Source organism: Sitophilus oryzae, unplaced genomic scaffold (assembly GCF_002938485.1).
Source record: "Sitophilus oryzae breed Bouriz unplaced genomic scaffold, Soryzae_2.0 scaffold_396_pilon_pilon, whole genome shotgun sequence".
Classification (NCBI taxonomy): Eukaryota; Metazoa; Arthropoda; class Insecta; order Coleoptera; family Curculionidae; genus Sitophilus; species Sitophilus oryzae.
Window position 1 is genome coordinate 412,092 of NW_022146969.1, and position 17,563 is coordinate 429,654.

General features: G+C 37.1%; 1 protein-coding gene across 1 annotated transcript in view; it reads right to left on the reverse strand.

The window, feature by feature from the left end:
• Positions 1–17,563, reverse strand: part of LOC115885533 (zinc finger E-box-binding homeobox protein zag-1) — a 680,770-nt gene that overhangs the window by 282,847 nt on the left and 380,360 nt on the right. The window contains exon 2 of the mRNA XM_030904489.1: positions 14,162–14,550. Coding sequence (XP_030760349.1) covers positions 14,162–14,210 — 49 coding nt within the window. The 5' untranslated portion in view covers positions 14,211–14,550. The remainder of the gene's footprint in view (positions 1–14,161; positions 14,551–17,563) is intronic.

Genomic DNA, 17,563 nt, shown 5'->3' on the forward strand with positions numbered 1-17,563 from the left:
AGCAAAGGTTTCAGCGACAATCATAAAATTTCCAGGAAAATTTCTAGATGAAAAACCGGTCGAAAACATAAAGCAGGAAGTGCAATATCAATATCTGACTACTCAGATATATTATAGAAATTCACTTGAATATATGTATTTTAAAACTTTTAGTAGGTACATAAAATATTGTATAGGGTGGCGTTTCTCAAACGACGCGGAGCCTCCAAGGAGAACGACAGTTTATGTTGAAAAGAAATTTTGTGAGCATATGTAGGTTAATTCAGAGCACTTTTTAAAAGTATAAACAGCTCTACAGGGTGTCCTGAAAAAAAGTTACACATGAAAGTTGTGTTTTTTGTAATGGAATAAATACCCTATATATTAATTGATTTTTGGATTCTAGAAGAAAAATAAACGTGAGTTATTAGGGAAGTATATGACCGAAATGTAAGGTTTTTGACTTATTAACATTTTCTAAAAATGAAGAACAATTTTGAAATGTCAATAAAACCTACCTAAATAACTGAAATTTACCCAGTATAGCCTAATATGTAGTTAAAATAACTATTGTACTTTATCAAATTAAAACCCGACTCAAAAAGTTATACAGGGTGAGGCAAAATTAAGGTTGAATATTGGTCATCTTTAAAAGCCAGTTACTCCTTTAGTTTAAATGGAACACCCATTATATTATACCGATATTCTATGGGTAGTTTGGGTTCGGCTTTAGCAACTAGATTGGGTTCAGCTTTAGCAACTAGTTATAATTTTGTGTCAGTTAAAACAAAAAAAATCTCAGAAATTTTCCGAAAATGGAGACTTATTCCTACATCAGAGAAAATTGATATGATTCTATTAGTTGTTGTGAATACAGTGTGCATTCACCAATTAATAGAATACTTAAATGCTCATAACTTTATCTAGTCTAGGCTTTTTTATAGAGATATGTTAAGACAGTGTTTACAAAAACTCGACCAACTATTGTCGACAACATGAGAGACATGATTGTGGCTGTTTTTCGAAGCAGAACTCCACGTATTAAACAACTCCACAAAATCACCAATATTATTATGTTATACATGTTTAGTCTTAGTTAAATATATTTATTTCATCGAGTAATTTATCTAGGAGGAATCGAGGACCGAACGAAACTCTGGATATTTATACGATAAAAGGAGTTTACATGTAAGTGGATGAAACCCGAAGCTAGAGGGTCGACCGCACAAACTTTGAAAGGCGCTCGCCGTCCAGGAGTTGCGTTCACGAAAGCATTTCTGCCCGACTCCAAGTTGGAACTTGGAGGCGGCGGCGGCAGCGTCTTGCGAGAGGATAAAGCCGGGGGCAAGTACGATCAACTATGTTAAACATTTTATTGGACGGGAGATCTTCAGGTTAAGTTAGGAATTGACGATGGGCTGCGGCTTCGGGCCCCGTCTTGATTAAACGAGCGAAGACGAAATAACTGAACTTGGTAAATGTGTCCCGTACTTGGAGGGACGGGGTTTTTCTCTCTGAGTCTGAGTGTATGTATGCTTAATTTATTAACGAATTGGAAGCCACTGGTTTCTAAAACATTAAGACGCTTTTAAATAATGTAATGAGATTTTTTTATAATAGAGACATTAAATATTGTATATCCAGTGATTGAAGATTTAAAAAAAATAGGTTCCTAAATATTTTGATTCAGTTAAAACACAAGCTCTATATTTTTACCATTACATTAGAATGTAGAGTATAGAATGTTTGGGAGGGTGCCTCACTTTCTTGAGTTATAACGAGTTATACAGTCTCAGAGCTTTGAAAAAAGCCAGTATCTGAGACGACTTCGCAGAGGCTACTCCTCCCTCTCCCGTATCTTCTTCTTCTTCATGTGCCTTCTCCTCATCGGAGGTTGGTGACCATCAATTGGAATTCCTTCCTGTCTTGAGCCAAACGAATAATTCCACTGGCCTCTCCTATATTAAACCACTGGCGTAAATGCCGCAACCAGGAGAACCGTTTACGCCCGATGCCTGGTCCAATCTTTCCCTCAACGATCAGCTGTAGGAACTATATTTGTTGGCAATTAGATGCATATGAAAGCATCAGAATTAATAAATGTAAAGATAGTACGAACAGAGACAACGGTCCAATTCCTTCAAGTTCTTTGTTCCTACTACTCTAGTGGCGGAAATCTAACTGTTACGCTCGGTAGGTTCTGACTGGGTTGGCTAGATCTTGCCACGCCCACTCTGTGCCCACTGAGCGAGTATATAAACGCTCCAATTGTAGATTGTATTTTAGTTTATAATCATCTGCTGATGATGCTAACATGGTTAGCGAAGTTAAATCTTTTTACTATAAGTGAAGGATTACAAAGATATTATTCATTACTTTAAAACGAATTATAACAAAATAATGGACACATCAATAAAATATTTAAATTACTCAATATCAATAAAATATCTAAATTATTAATATTTAAATATTTAGAGAATGTTAAAGTTAGTGTAACCGATTTTGTATAGAAAAAGGAAGAAAACATGGTCCCTGTTGTTAAAACCCTCCACCCGAAGTGAAATTTTGTCGGCGACGCGCCGTCTTTTTCGCCAGCCAGCGGTGCGCGGCCGACTATGAAAGAGCTTTTTTTGTCTCCCGATATCGAAGCGCTCGCCGAAGCTTTCTCCGGCGAGGCGGGAGAGCGCCAGCCGCCCGCTTTTCTGGCGCTCGACTATGAATACGGCCGTAAGAGACCTAGAGAAAGACCAAAACAATATTTCCACTATATTGCAACCAAAATCATGCACCAATGCGGGTATTTTCAGTGGACAACCTCAGGCTTGGCCGCACCCAATTTTTATACGGGTGAATGCCTTGCTCTAGTATTAATTTAGTTTTATGATTCTAGGAGAGCTCAATAGTTTTATTTTTCAACAAAGTTCAATAATTCCAAGTTAGCAAGTAAACGGAATTATAATTCGTCTCTATTGATAACTTGGAACAATTCTCCCTCTTCTTGACCGGCTCCGGTTATTGGAGCCATTATAAATTCTGAAATAATCGCGGGTTAATCGTATCTCGAGGGGACAATATAACCGCCGTCCAGGAAACAATTACCAGCGCCGTCACAAGACACTGGACACCGTAATGGCCGTCGCCGGTCGGTAATCAGTTTTCGAAAAGATGAGGTACGGGGTGGCCTCTCGTAAATTTAATTGGGTTTCGGCAAGAGTGCCGGTTATTATGGACAATGGCCGGCCACTTTACGGTCATCAATTATCCATGTGTGCCGTTAGCGAAACGTATCTCGCACAATTAGCGAGATAAAGCCTGCGGACGAGTACGCTTGAAATATTAACGCGTCAACAAGTGATCGTTTTGTAGCGCGGAGTCGTTCGATGTGCGCTTTGATTTTCGCCTCTTGTGTTTCGGCATCGAGTTCCTACTTAAAAAGCTTCTAACGGAATGTGACCTATTTTATTAATATCTTAAAAATATCAAAGTAAACAAGCAATATGAAATACACACACCGGAAAAGTCTAGGGATATTACAATTTTATCCAGCCATCGTCAGTAGTTTTATTATTTGCATTTCTGATATAATAAAATTAAAATAAACAAATAGTTTACAGGGCTTATTGGAAATAAAAATGCGAAATTTACCGAATTTTACAAATTTACCTTGATTTTTATTGGACTCAAAAAATTACACATTTTTTTTAATTCTAAACTGTGAATTAAAAAAAAAAATATATAAAACCAATTTTACTTAATAAAGGGTATGTATGGCCTCCTCTACTGTTCATTACAGCCCTACATTGTCTCTCCATGCTCCTGATAGGTTGTCGATCTCTTCTTGAGGTACAGCCTGCCACGCTGCATTCACGGCCCGAACCAGATCCCTACGAGTTTCACGAGGCATACGCATTCCCAAAATTCTTCTTTGGACCGCGTCCCATACGTGCTCGATGAGGTTGAGGTCAGGAGATTGTGCCGGCCAGGGTAAGATGTTTAATTGATGAGCATTGATAAACTCACTTACCACTCTGGCTGTATGAGGCCGTGCATTGTCATGCATGAAAATGAAGTTTCTCCCAAAATCATTAGCATAGGTCATAGGTAACAGGACAGGCTCAAGAATTAAATCACGATATGTGATTCCTGTTAGAAACCTTTCAAGAAAAACGAGATCGGTTTTTCGGCCTAACTGGACTCCTCCCAAGACCATAACTGTTCCACCTTGATAAGGGTGCACTTCCTGAACATGATCTAACCGAATAAGATTTCCCGGTTCTCTCCATACCCTAAGTCTTTTCGAATCCGGATGAATTCCAAAGCGTGACTCATCCGTGAAGAGAACATTGGCCCATTGTTCATTCGACCACTGAACATGATCTTGAGCCCACAAATATCGTACTTCTCGATTTCCTCTCGTTAAGGGTTGAGCTCTCCAGGGGCGTCTACTTCTTAAGTTGACCTCTCTTAATCTATTGTGAACAGTGTCAGGACTAACGGTTACATTATGTGTTTCCTGGAGAATTAAACTAAGCTCTGGTGCTGTAAGAGTCGGTCGGCGTCGATCATTTAATTGTAAAAAATGATCTTCCTGAGGGGTAGTAATGCGATGTCGCCCTGTGTGCCTTTCTGCAACATCACCACTTTCACGGTAGCGTGCACTTAATCGCGATATTACACCTTGCCTTGTATTTAATGCTCTAGCTACGTTGATTTGGCGCATTCCAGCTTCGAGCATACCCATGGCCCTTAGCATTTCGTCTCTGTTAAGATGTCTACGCTCCATAATGTAGTTTAATACTAAACAGAGTTATTTGAATGAATTCTGGCCAGTTATCATAAAAAACATAGCCAGTACAGGTTAAATTCGAACAATTGATGGTAGGTGCTTTTTATACATTTGACAAAAAATGCACAAACACTTCTGCAAATATCCCAAATTTAGAAATAACTAGTGTGACTACTTCGTTTCAATCGAAGTAGAAAGAATCGGCCTACAAATATGTGGTTGTTTATTCAAAACATTTATTTTAACTTTAAAAATAGAAATATCCCTAATTTTTCCGGTGTGTGTATGTTCATAGTTAGTTGCTATGTTATACATATAGTTGATATAGATCATACCAAATAAACGTTTAGTGACGTGATTGAAGCGACCCCGGCACGGTGTTGCCCACACATATTTTCTTTAAAATATATAAGCACAAAAGGTCCAAAACTGACAAAGGAAGGTGTATCTTTGTCCCAGAAAACATAAACATTCAATCATAGAATACCCCGGCACTGAATGTTGGTTGACCGCCTCCGCAACAACCAACCTGATGTCCAAGTAACGGAATCTTGAAGTTGCAAGCTAGTTCAACTATTTAGAGTTCCATGATAGCAAACTCTGGAGGATCCGAGGCTGAAATGAGGCGCAGAGTGGCAATGGCGAGGAATGCAACAACAAAGCTGACTAAGATTGGAAGACCTCAGCAATCACCCGAAAAACTAAATTGCGCAGTGCAAACTCCCTCATTTTTCCCATAGCTATGTATGGCTCTGAAACATGGACGCTAAAGGAAAGTGCTAAGCAAAGAATAAACGCCTTGGGTATGTGGGTATATCGATGGCTGCTGCGAACACTATGGATGGCTCATCGAACAAACATTTCCATTATCGAAGAACTAAAAATTGAGACACGTCTGGTTACGAAATTAAGGTTACCAAATTAAATCAGTCAATCCTTCGATATTTTGGCCATATTTCCAGGAGTGGCACCTCAATTGAGAGACTGATGGTGGAGGGGAAGGTAGAGGGAAGACGATCACATGGAAGGTCACCTAAGAGGTGGGTAGACCAAGTCAAAACCCTAGTGGGCCACAACCTCCTCGAAGCCTCATATGGCGCAGTATCGAACCACTTGGTCGGAGAAAATGAGGAAATCAACACATAATGTCACCATACTTTCACGTAGGGTGAAGGACCGAAAAGAGAGAGAGAGAATAATACCCCACGTGAGTACGTAGAAAAGGAAGTAACTCTATATATTTTCGCCTACAAATAAATCTTTGACACATTTAATAATCTGGGAAAATGCTTGCAGTGTTTCATCCATGTATTACTAAATTTATAAGGCCAATTTCGTATGGCGGATAATTGGGCCCCGGCCAATAAGAAATAGGAAGTTTCTAAGCAAGTTTGCGCGAACAGAGCGCTAAGCGCTAAGAGGAGGAATTTTCGGTCAGTCCGTCCCGGGAGAGATCCTTGCGGTCTGAGGAACATCCATTCCGACTCATATCCTCCCCTGTCCCGCTCAGGAACCTACACTTTGTTGGTGCCGCTCATGATCTATGTCGCTATTAAATTCAAACATCTTCGGATTGTTGGGAATTGCAATGTATTATCCTGGCCCCGAGACATTTTCGTCGCCGGCAGGAATTGAAGAATTACCACGATATGAGAATTAATGAACTCCAAAGTGAAACAATTACGTTTTGTGGCATTCTCGCCTGACTCTAATGTATTTACTTAGTGCGGCATATTACCAACTTTTAATTAGGATTTTATGTTCGCTCAGGAAATGTGGTCGACCTTATATGTGGTGACATGGCAGTTACAGTGGATACGTAAAATAATCAGTTCTTATGAATTCGTATGAGCATTTTGGAGGCACGTTTGTTTAGCAAATATAGAATTGAAAAGTTCATAGTTGTTCTCGCTCATGAATATTTTTAAGTAATTATTCCTAGTCTTCATATAAGAAATATAGCCTCTAGTAGTGCTATCGGGCTCAGAGAACGTTGCTGCTGGACAGAGAAACCCTATGGTCATACTAGTAGATTGGAAGATTACCGAGGGGTATTATTACTGGATCATCAGATGTCCGGCGGCCTCGGCGGCCTCGATGGCCTCGATGGCCACCGGCTGGGATCTTGGTTAGTTATTCAATTATTCTCAAAATTGGCTGCACAAATTTGCTTATAACTTCAGCGTTCTGAAGCGGTGCTTCGTCTTGCTGGAAAAATATGTTTTCGAGTTCTATTAGGGGCAGATCATCAATAAGGGGTCCAAAGCATTTCTAGATAAAAGAGATGAACTTTAAAAAATTCCGTATTTCGAAGCAGACTATAACAAAATATCAAGTGTGCTATATTTTTGGAAAGGTAATTTTAAGTTTTTTTCGTTTAATTAAAAATATACAGGGTGTCCCAAGTAAAAAATCAACTTTTCTGTTGAATTTTTCTATTTAAATTATATTAATTAAAAGAAAATATACTTAAACCATTAAATTAAATAAAAATTAATTCTACGTAAAAAATGCGATTTTTTAAAAATGCACATTTTTGAAAAACACTCCGTAACAAACGGTAACATATATCGATGTGCGGTTTTGACCATCATATTTTTGATAAAAGTTGAGCTCCAGACACCATTATTAGTTTTCGTCTATCTCCTATAAAAAGGGTGTTTTCCTTTAAAAACGTCGAATTTGACACACCCTGTACATCATGCGTCCAGCTTCACAATTTAATTACGTCTTGTGATACTTTATTTCGTCCCATTGCTGCCAAACTTACTTTTTATTACTTCCGAGAAAAATACGTCTAAAAATGAATTGCATTGCATAAAGATGTTATAGTTAGTAACTATTCAGTATTAAAATAAAACATAAATAGCCAGAAATCGTAGTTAAGGACTTTTGCAATCGATTCTCTGCTTCAAAAGATAGTTAGTGATTGAATTTGGTTGTTCGGAAAAATTAGTTTTAAATTAGTTCGGTTAGTTAGTGACTTTTGGCAGCAATAGAACGATTTGTTATTACTTCCACACATGTAAATACCGCGACCCAAAAGTAAGAGTTGTCAGCACGGTATAAGAAATATGGCCTCTAATAGTGCTATTGGGCTCAGAGAACGTTATTGCAGAGAAACCCTATGGTCATACTAGTAGATTGGAAGATTACCGAAGGGAAGAATTCCAACTCTAGTTCCATAATGTTGATGAAAAAATCAACATTATGCTATTTACTGATAGATCCAAGATGGATTCAGGCGTAGGCGCGAGAATGATGAAATCGCCAGGTAGTATTGGCTTATAACCACTAAAAATTCACTTACCTTTAATAGATTCCAGGAACTGTCCTTTCCAGGTTAACGTGTATTGCTGCCAGTTAAATCTACCAGTTTTTGTATGAAGGCTTCCACAAAAAAATGCACAAACACTTCTGCAAATATCCCAAATTTAGAAATAACTAGTGTGAATACTTCGTTTCAATCGAAGTAGAAAGAATCGGCCTACAAATATGTGGTTGTTTATTCAAAACATTTATTTTTAACTTTAAAAAATGATATCCCTAGATTTTTCCGGTGTGTGTATGTTCATAGTTAGTTGCTATGTTATACATATAGTTGATATAGATCATACCAAATAAACGTTTAGTGACGTGATTAGGCTTGACCCCGGCACGGTGTTGCCCACTTTTACATATTTTCTTTTAAAAATATATAAGCACAAAAAAGGTCCAAAACTGACAAAGGAAGGTGTTATCTTTGTCCCAGAAAACATAAAACATTCAATCATAGAATACCCCGGCACTGAATGTTGGTTGACCGCCTCCGCAACAACCAACCTGATGTCCGAACCGTGGCTGGATACGAAGTTGCAAGCTAGTTCAACTATTTAGGTTCCATGATAGCAAACTCTGGAGGATCCGAGGCTGAAATGAGGCGCAGAGTGGCAATGGCGAGGAATGCAACAACAAAGCTGACTAAGATATGGAAGACTTCAGCAATTACACGAAAAACTAAACTGCGCAATGCGAACTCCCTCATATTCCCCATAGCTATGTATGACTCTGAAACATGAACACTAAAGGTAAGTGATCAGCAAGGAATAAACGCTTTGGAGATGTGGGTATACCGACGACTGTTGCGAATACCATGAACAGCTCATCGAACAAACATTTTCATTATTAAGGAACTAAAAATTGAGACACGTCTGGTTACCAAATTAAATCAGTCAACACTCCGATATTTTACCATATTTCCTGAGAGACTAATGCGGAGGAGAAGGTAGAGGGAAAACAATCAAGTGGAAGGTCACCTATAAGAGGTGGGTAGACCAAGTCAAAACCCTAGTGGGCCACAACCTCCTCGAAGCCTCACATATGGCGCAGTATCGAACCACTTGGTCGGAGAAAATGAGGGAAATCAACACATAATGTCACCATACTTTCACGTAGGGTGAAGGACCGAAGAGAGAGAGAGAGAGAATAATACCCCACGTGAGTATTTACGTAGAAAAGGAGAGGCAACTCTCTATATATTTTCGCCTACAAATAAATCTTGACACATTTAATAATCTAGGAAAATACTTGCAGTGTTTCATCCATGTATTACTAAATTTATAAGGCCAATTTCGTATGGCGGATAATTATGGGCCCCGGCCAATAAGAAATAGGAAGTTTCTAAGCAAGTTTGCGCGAACAAGAGCGCTAAGCGCTAAGAGGAGGAATTTTCGGTCCGTAGTCCGTCCCGGGAGAGATCCTTGCGGTCTGAGGAACATCCATTCCGACTCATATCCTCCCCGGTCCCGCTTCGAACCTACACTGTGTTACGTGAAGTTCGCCGCTCATGATCTATGTCGCTATTAAATTCAAACATCTTCGGATTGTTGGGAATTGCAATGTATTATCCTGGCCCCGAGACATTTTCGTCGCCGGCAGGAACGAAGCCACGATATGAGAATTAATGAACTCCAAAGTCCAAACGATTACGATTTTCGTGGCGGCATTCCTTACGGGCTCTAATGTATTTACTTAGTGCGGCATATTACCAACTTTTAATTAGGACTTTATGTTCGCTCGGAGATCTTGGTCGACCTTATAAATAACTGAGTAAGACGGCGCGGCGGTTACAGTGGATACGTAAAAATAATCAGTTCTTATGAATTCGTATGAGCATTTTTGGAGGCACGTTTGTTTAACAAATATAGAATTGAAAAGTTCATAGTTGTTCTCGCTCATGAATATTTTTAAGTAATTATTCCTAGTCTTCATATAAGAAATATAGCCTCTAGTAGTGCTATCGGGCTCAGAGAACGTTACTGCTGGACAGAGAAACCTTATGGTCATACTAGTAGATTGGAAGATAACCGAAGGGTATTATTGCTAGACCATCAGATTATGATACCTATACAGAGAAAATGCTATCGTATCTATATATACACATATATAATCGAAGGCCTTCTACCCGAAGGTGTAGGCTTCTAGCAGCTACTTTCCATAAATAAAATTTTGCCACTTCTTCTCGTCCAGGGCCATGCTTGCTGCTTCGGCGCAGCCGATCCCTCTAGTTTTAAGTAATTTTGCAACATTTTGTTCCCAAGTAGTTGCAGGTCTACCCTTTTTCCTTTTTTCTTGCCTTTTTGCCTCCCATACTCTTCTTACTGGTCTCTCTTTGTTGAGTCTTTTCAAATGTCCGTACCACCTCAACTGGCAGTTTTCGATAGTTGTTAGTACTGGCTGGACTTTCAGCTGCTCTCTAATATGGGAATTGCGTAGTTTATTCATCCTCGTAACCCCTAGCACTTTTCGTAGGTATTCATTTCTACTGCTTGTATTAAGCTTTCTTGTCTCTTGGTGAGAACCCAACTCTCACTACCGAATGTTAATATTGGTACGAATACTGAATTAAACACGCTGATTTTGGTCTTCAATGATACCTCTTTTTTACCTAGAAATGTGTTCTTTATGCTATGGTATAGATTTGCAGCGCTTTGGACTCTTGCAGTTATCTCTTGGTTTTGATGTCCCTGGCTTTCTATTTGGACTCCCAGATATTTGAAAGAATTTACCTGCTCTATTATTTGATCATTTATTTCTATGTTAACCATTTCTTCACTCTTTCCGCTAATCATTATTTTTGTTTTGTTCTAATTTAACTTAAGGTTTTTGGTAGATAATTTGTTGTTCCATGTATTGAGATTCTTTTTAAGTTCTGTTTCGCTCCTTGCAAATATAACGATGTCGTCAGCGAAAGCGCATTCATTGATCCACACAGGTTGCTTATTTTGGTACCCTACAAGAAGTTTAGATGTCTCTTGCCTAGTTTCTTTCATTACATCATCCATAACCAAATTGAATAGAATTGGGCTTAGGACACCTCCCTATCGAACACCCGCACGAATAGAAAACTCTTCTGAGTACATATTATCAGTTTTTACATAGCTTCTAGTGTCGGAATAAAAACTCATTATTGCTCTTCTTAAGTTTTGGTCAATGTTTTTATTTATTAGGGTTTTCTGAACTTCAGATCTTGGAAGTCTGTCAAAGGCTTTTTCAAGATCAAGAAAGGCTTGGTAAACTTGGATATTTGTATTTCTAATTTTTTCCATTATTTGTTTAATTGTAAATATATGATCGTGTATACTACAGCCCTTCCTAAATCCACTCTGCGATTCCTCAAGTTGGTTGTCAATTTGATTTACGAGTTTTGCTTCCAGTATTCGCTCATAAACTTTAGAGGCAATGCTAAGAAGTGTGATTCTTCGATAATTATTACAATTCCTTTTATTACCCTTTTTAAAAATTGGTACGATGACCCCTATTTTCCAATCATTTGGGATTTTTCCTTCGTTCCACGCTAAAGTACAAATCTTTGTTAGTATTTCTTCTCCCTTTTCTCCCATGTTTTTCAGCATTTCTGCGGTGATGCCGTCATGTCCCGCCGCCTTTCCTTTTTTAAGTTTCTGTATGGTGCAATGGACGTCCTCTAACTCTATCATATCTTCCTCTTGAGATGTGGCCCTACTTTCCACGACTAAATTTTCCTGATCACTCTGCCCTTCAAAAAGATCCTCAAAATATTGTTTCCATCTCTTAATAATGTCTTCTTCATTCATTAGTAATATTCCATTCTTATTGTTTATTTGGTTCATCTATCTATCGTATCTACAAAGATAATATCATTACACCAAAGATACACTACTTTCCCCATTCCTCGACTATAACAGTATGTGAATCGAAAGGAGTCATGTTATTGCTTACGGAATATACACTATCACTGTCTCAACTATAGAAATTCATTGGTTTCCAATACATCATACATCATTTGACGATACCGTAGAGACTCAGAGTAGGTTGCTGCTGGACAGAGAAACCCTATGGTCATACTAGTAGATTGGAAGATTACCGAGGGGTATTATTGCTGGATCATCAGATGTCCGGCCGCCTCGGCGGCCTCGATGGCCTCGATGGCCACCGGCTGGGATCTTGGTTAGTTATTCAATTATTCTCGAAATTGGCTGCACAAATTTGCTCATAACTTCAGCGTTCTGAAGCGGTGCTTCGTCTTGCTGGAAAAATATGTTTTCGAGTTCTATTAGGGGCAGATCATCAATACGGGGTCCAAAGCATTTCTAGTTAAAAGAGATGAACTTTAAAAAATTCCGTATTTCGAAGCAGACTATAACAAAATATCAAGTGTGCTATATTTTTGGAAAGGTAATTTTAAGTTTTTTTCGTTTAATTAAAAATATACAGGGTGTCCCAAGTAAAAAATCAACTTTTCTGTTGATAACTCTTAAATTATATTAATTAAAAAAAATATACTTAAACCATTAAATTAAATATAAATTAATTCTACGTAAAAAAGTGCCTTGGAAATGTTTTCATAAAAATACAAAATTTTCCATAGAAAAAAAGTTAAAGCGATTTTTTAAAAATGCACATTTTTGAAAAACACTCCCTAATAAACGGTAACATATATCGATGTGCGGTTTTGACCATCATATTTTTGATAAAAGTTGAGCTCCAGACACCATTATTAGTTTTCGTCTATCTCCTATAAAAAGGGCGTTTTCCTTTAAAAACGTCGAATTTGACACACCCTGTACATCATGCGTTCAGCTTCACAATTTAGTTACGTCTTGTGATACTTTATTTCGTCCCATTGCTGCCAAAAGTCACTAACTTACTTTTTATTACTTCCGAGAAAAATGCGTCTTAAAATGAATTGCATTGCATTAAGATGTTGTAGTTAGTAACTATTCGGTATTAAAATAAAACATAAATAGCCAGAAATCGTAGTTAAGGACTTTTGCAATCGATTCTCCGCTTCAAAACATAGTTAGTGATTGAATTTGGTTGTTCGGAAAAATGTTAGTTAGTGACTTTTGGCAGCAAGAGAACGATTTGTTAATTTATTAACGAGTCGTTGTAATTTTCCCTATAGCTTTGTAAATTTTTAAGTGCAAGTTAGAAACACTTGCATTTTTGGTAAAAATATATGGAATTGAGTTGGTGTTCGACAGTCGTTGCGCTATTAGAACTCTGAATTCAAAAATTGATATTTCGAAATCCATTAGAAACCAAGATTACCCAAAAAAAGTTACACGATTGCTGAAAATTGCCATGCACTAAAAGAAAATGGACGGATTTTTTTAAATTTTTTAATAGAAAAACAAAATGCCTATCGATTTTTTCTCATTTAAACGCCTTCTAAAAGATCCGAACCTCAAAATAAAAAAAAGTTTTCTTAAAAAATTAACGCGATTACTTACTGATGTTTTGTCGTAATAAAAAATATGGCCACCCTACGATATCCTTATAATTCTATTTCAGATGCTCAGAAACATATCTAATGATTTTATCTAGTTATCTTTTCGAAAAAAAAGTCTCTTAAAAATAAGCGGTTTGCGATTGTGATTTAAATTTACTTGATAGGGAAAAGCGTACCGGATGAATGTGTTGCAACGCCGCAACGTCGCAATTCTCTCACTCCGACTTAATAAGATCCCTATGCGAATTACTTCCACACATGTAAATACCCCGACCCAAAAATAAGAGTTGTCAGCACGGTATAAGAAATATGGCCTCTAATAGTGCTATTGGGCTCAGAGAACGTTGTTGCAGAGAAGTAGATTGTACTAGTAGATTGGAAGATTACCGAAGAGAAGCATTCCAACTCTAGTTCCATAATGTTGATTTTTTGCAGTAATTTGTTAATCTCTCATTCATTTCTAAATGAATGAGAGAATTTGTTAATCTCTCATTCATTTCTAAATGAATGAGAGATTAACAAATTACTGCAAAAAATCAACATTATGCTATTTACTGATAGATCCAAGATGGATTCAGGCGTAGGCGCGAGAATGATGAAATCGCCAGGTAGTATTGGCTTATAACCACTAAAAATTCACTTACCTTTAATAGATTCCAGGAACTGTCCTTTCCAGGTTATTCCTTCTTTCATTTCATCATCGTCTACATCAGAATCTTCATCCGAGAAATCTCCTATCTCAGTTTTTACTCTAAGAAACTAGATAAAGGTGTGGTTCTTTTACAAATGTCTACCTGAGTCTCAGTTTCAGTGACTATGATGTTGTTATTGATATTTACAATGGTTGTGTGCTCGACATCCCTTAGAGTAGAAGACTTATTGGAAGTATTAGAGAAGTTGCTTGTATTATTAGCTTTTTCGATGATATCGTTGTGATTATCGTCAGAATTACTTTCAGGTACGATGGAACTTGAAGTTTGAATGGCCATGTTGGGGGATAGTAATCTGGTATCGTCTAAACGGCTTAGTTCAACTGAAATAAAGACAAAAATATATTAATATAATAATAAATAATAAACAACGCTTTATTGTACATAAAGCCAAAACGGCTTCATCGACAAAGCATATACAAAACAAACAAAAGCACAAAAAAAATACAAACAACAAAAAATACACAATACAAATAATACAATTCAAATAAATTTAAGTCATTAAAATAACAAAAAGAATATACATGGACAATTGCAGAACAGTAAGCAGTAAATAGATATAATTTTAGAGTTACAAAATATTAAATACTTGACTTTTGACCAGTGTGTGAGATGATCAAAATGTTAAAATTCAAAATTGTTCATAATTGAACATCAACAAAAAAGTCGTTTACCGTATATAGGGCTCTCTCCAGTAAGTATGATTTTACAGCTTTGCGAAATGCGGGAAAGAATGAAGGCGACTTGATATTCAAAGGCAGATGATTGTACATTTTTCTGGCATTCTACAGTATTGAACCTTTAACTAGTTCTGAGCTCGGGGTTGGCAGATAAAGATGGTACTCCGCATTCCTAAGTGGATAATGATGTGACTCAAAAAGGGGATAATAGGCTAGTCTAGAGGTTGATAAGTTAAGTTCCTTAGAAACTTATCTTAGTGCAAGCTTCGATGTGCTAACAAGGCCATTTTAATGAGTTGTCTACAACAAGTCCTAAGAATTTCACAGAGTCCACGACGTCAATAGTGGTGTTATTAAGTACAAAAGGTTGTATAGTACTTTTATATGACAAAGCATTAGTTTTTGATAGGTTGAGGCATAGGAGATTAGAATCGCACCAAAATTTAATGGTGCGTAAGTCACTGGATATAGTATTATATAGTGTCGTAACATCTGGGCCGCTCCAAGTGAAACAAGTATCGCCCGCAAAGAGGCAGATTTTACCGTTAATGTCTAGATTTGCAATGTCGTTGATAAACACCAGAAAGAAAATAGGGCCAAGTACTGAACCCTGAGGGACACCACATTCTATAGGCTTACAAGAAGACATAGACGTAACAATCCTCCCAAAGTGGCTTCTGTTGCCAAGATATGACTTAAGCCATTCGAGCGGCACTCCCCTGAATCCATAGTATTGCAATTTGTTAATTAAGATATTATGATTTACACAGTCGAAAGTCTTAGAGAAATCACAGAAAGATTGATTTTATATTTTTGATGGGATCTATGTAAAGAAACGTACGTCATCCGGTACATCACGTATTCAAAAATATCAATCCCTTTATTTAATATTAAAAAAGTTTCGTGTTCGATAAATTCCAATTCGTTTTTATGCGGCATTACTACGCGTATAAAAGATGCACGGGCCGCCGGCAACCCACATACACAAATTTCACTTTGTGTATCATATTGGTGGAATGGCTCCAATAGAAAATCATGGCCGAAAGAGAAGGCAGCTCGTGAGAGTGACCGCCAATAAACCTTTTGTCGAAATGCACCATCCGTGTTATCCTGCATAAAGATGCGGACACACGAACTCAGGAGAACGGTATTACGTCGTCCGTAGCAGATTCGAAATAATATTGTCCTTTCCTGGCGGGGAGAAAAATATTATTTTTATCGTCGAGTCCGTCTCTCCTCCAGCTTCGTATAGGATTAAATCGGAAAACATGAATATATTATTAAGACAGCGATGGTATTTTATACCGTGGCTTTGTTATGTAAAGTTTGCCAATACTTCTTACTAACTTAAATATAGGTATATTATACTTCTATAGGTATATTATAAATATATAGGAGTTTTAAATAAATGCAGATATTTTCAGGGCTGGTAGATCTCGATAAAAGAAACATATTTTCTCTTTACCATTTTTCAGATAAGTCCAAAATAACCAAGTTATTTAAGATTAAAAATTAAAAAAACATTTTTTTTTTTGAAAAAAATTTGAGAGCCACCGGATTTTTTCTGCATTTGCATCCTTTTTAGTGTCGTAACCATAGAGTAAAGCCGTAACTATGGTAATATCATATGGGCTTCCTATTATTGAACATTCACCAAAATCTCATACCTTCTTTTTAAATCCAACTAATAAATTGGAGATTGAACAAATTGTTAAAACCTTTAAAACAGAAAAGGCACCAGGGTATGTATGATCATATCACATGTAAAACTTTAGAATCCATCATACACCTCATTTTAGAGCCTTTTGCGCATATGGTTAATTGTTGTTTTTCAAGTGGGATTACTCCTCAAGAGTTTAAATTGGCACTAGTAACACCAATATATAAGAGCGGGAATAAATACCAATTAGAAAATTATCGTCCCATATCTTTAATAACTGTGTTCACTAAAATATTTGAAAAGATCATTAGGGATAGATTGGTAAAATATTTGGAGAAATTTAATATAATAAGCAATAGACAATTTGGTTTCCAAAATAACAAAAGCACACAGGATGCAATATATTGTCTAACAAAACAGATATACCAGTCAGTTGATGAAAGGAAACCTGCACTTTGTGTTTTACTGGATTTGTCGAAGGCTTTTGACACAGTAGACCATTTGCTGCTTTTAGAAACTTTGGAAAGAATCGGGATTAGAGGTATTCCACTAAATTTATTTAAGAGTTACCTTGAAAACCGAACGCAAATAGTTCAGATTGGTGTGGACCAGTCAGTGAACAATTACCGGTAACCTGTGGTGTTCCGCAGGGCACTGTGCTGGGTCCGGTCCTTTTTACTATTTATGTAAATAATTGGTAGAACATGGATGTTGATGGTAGTGTAATAAGTTTTGCAGACGATACTGCGGTTTTTTTTTCTGATACGGACTGGAACAAATTACATAAAAAGGCAGAAACTGAATTGCAAAAGTTGTTAACTGGTTAACCAATAAAAAGCTCACAATTAACTACGAAAAGACTAAATTTTTGTCATTCTGTTCATACAGTAAACATCTACCAAATTTCAAGACACTTACAATGACGTACAATAATGTTATTATCAATATCCAGTCAGCACCAAAGGTTAAATATCTGGGTATAGTAATAGATGAGCA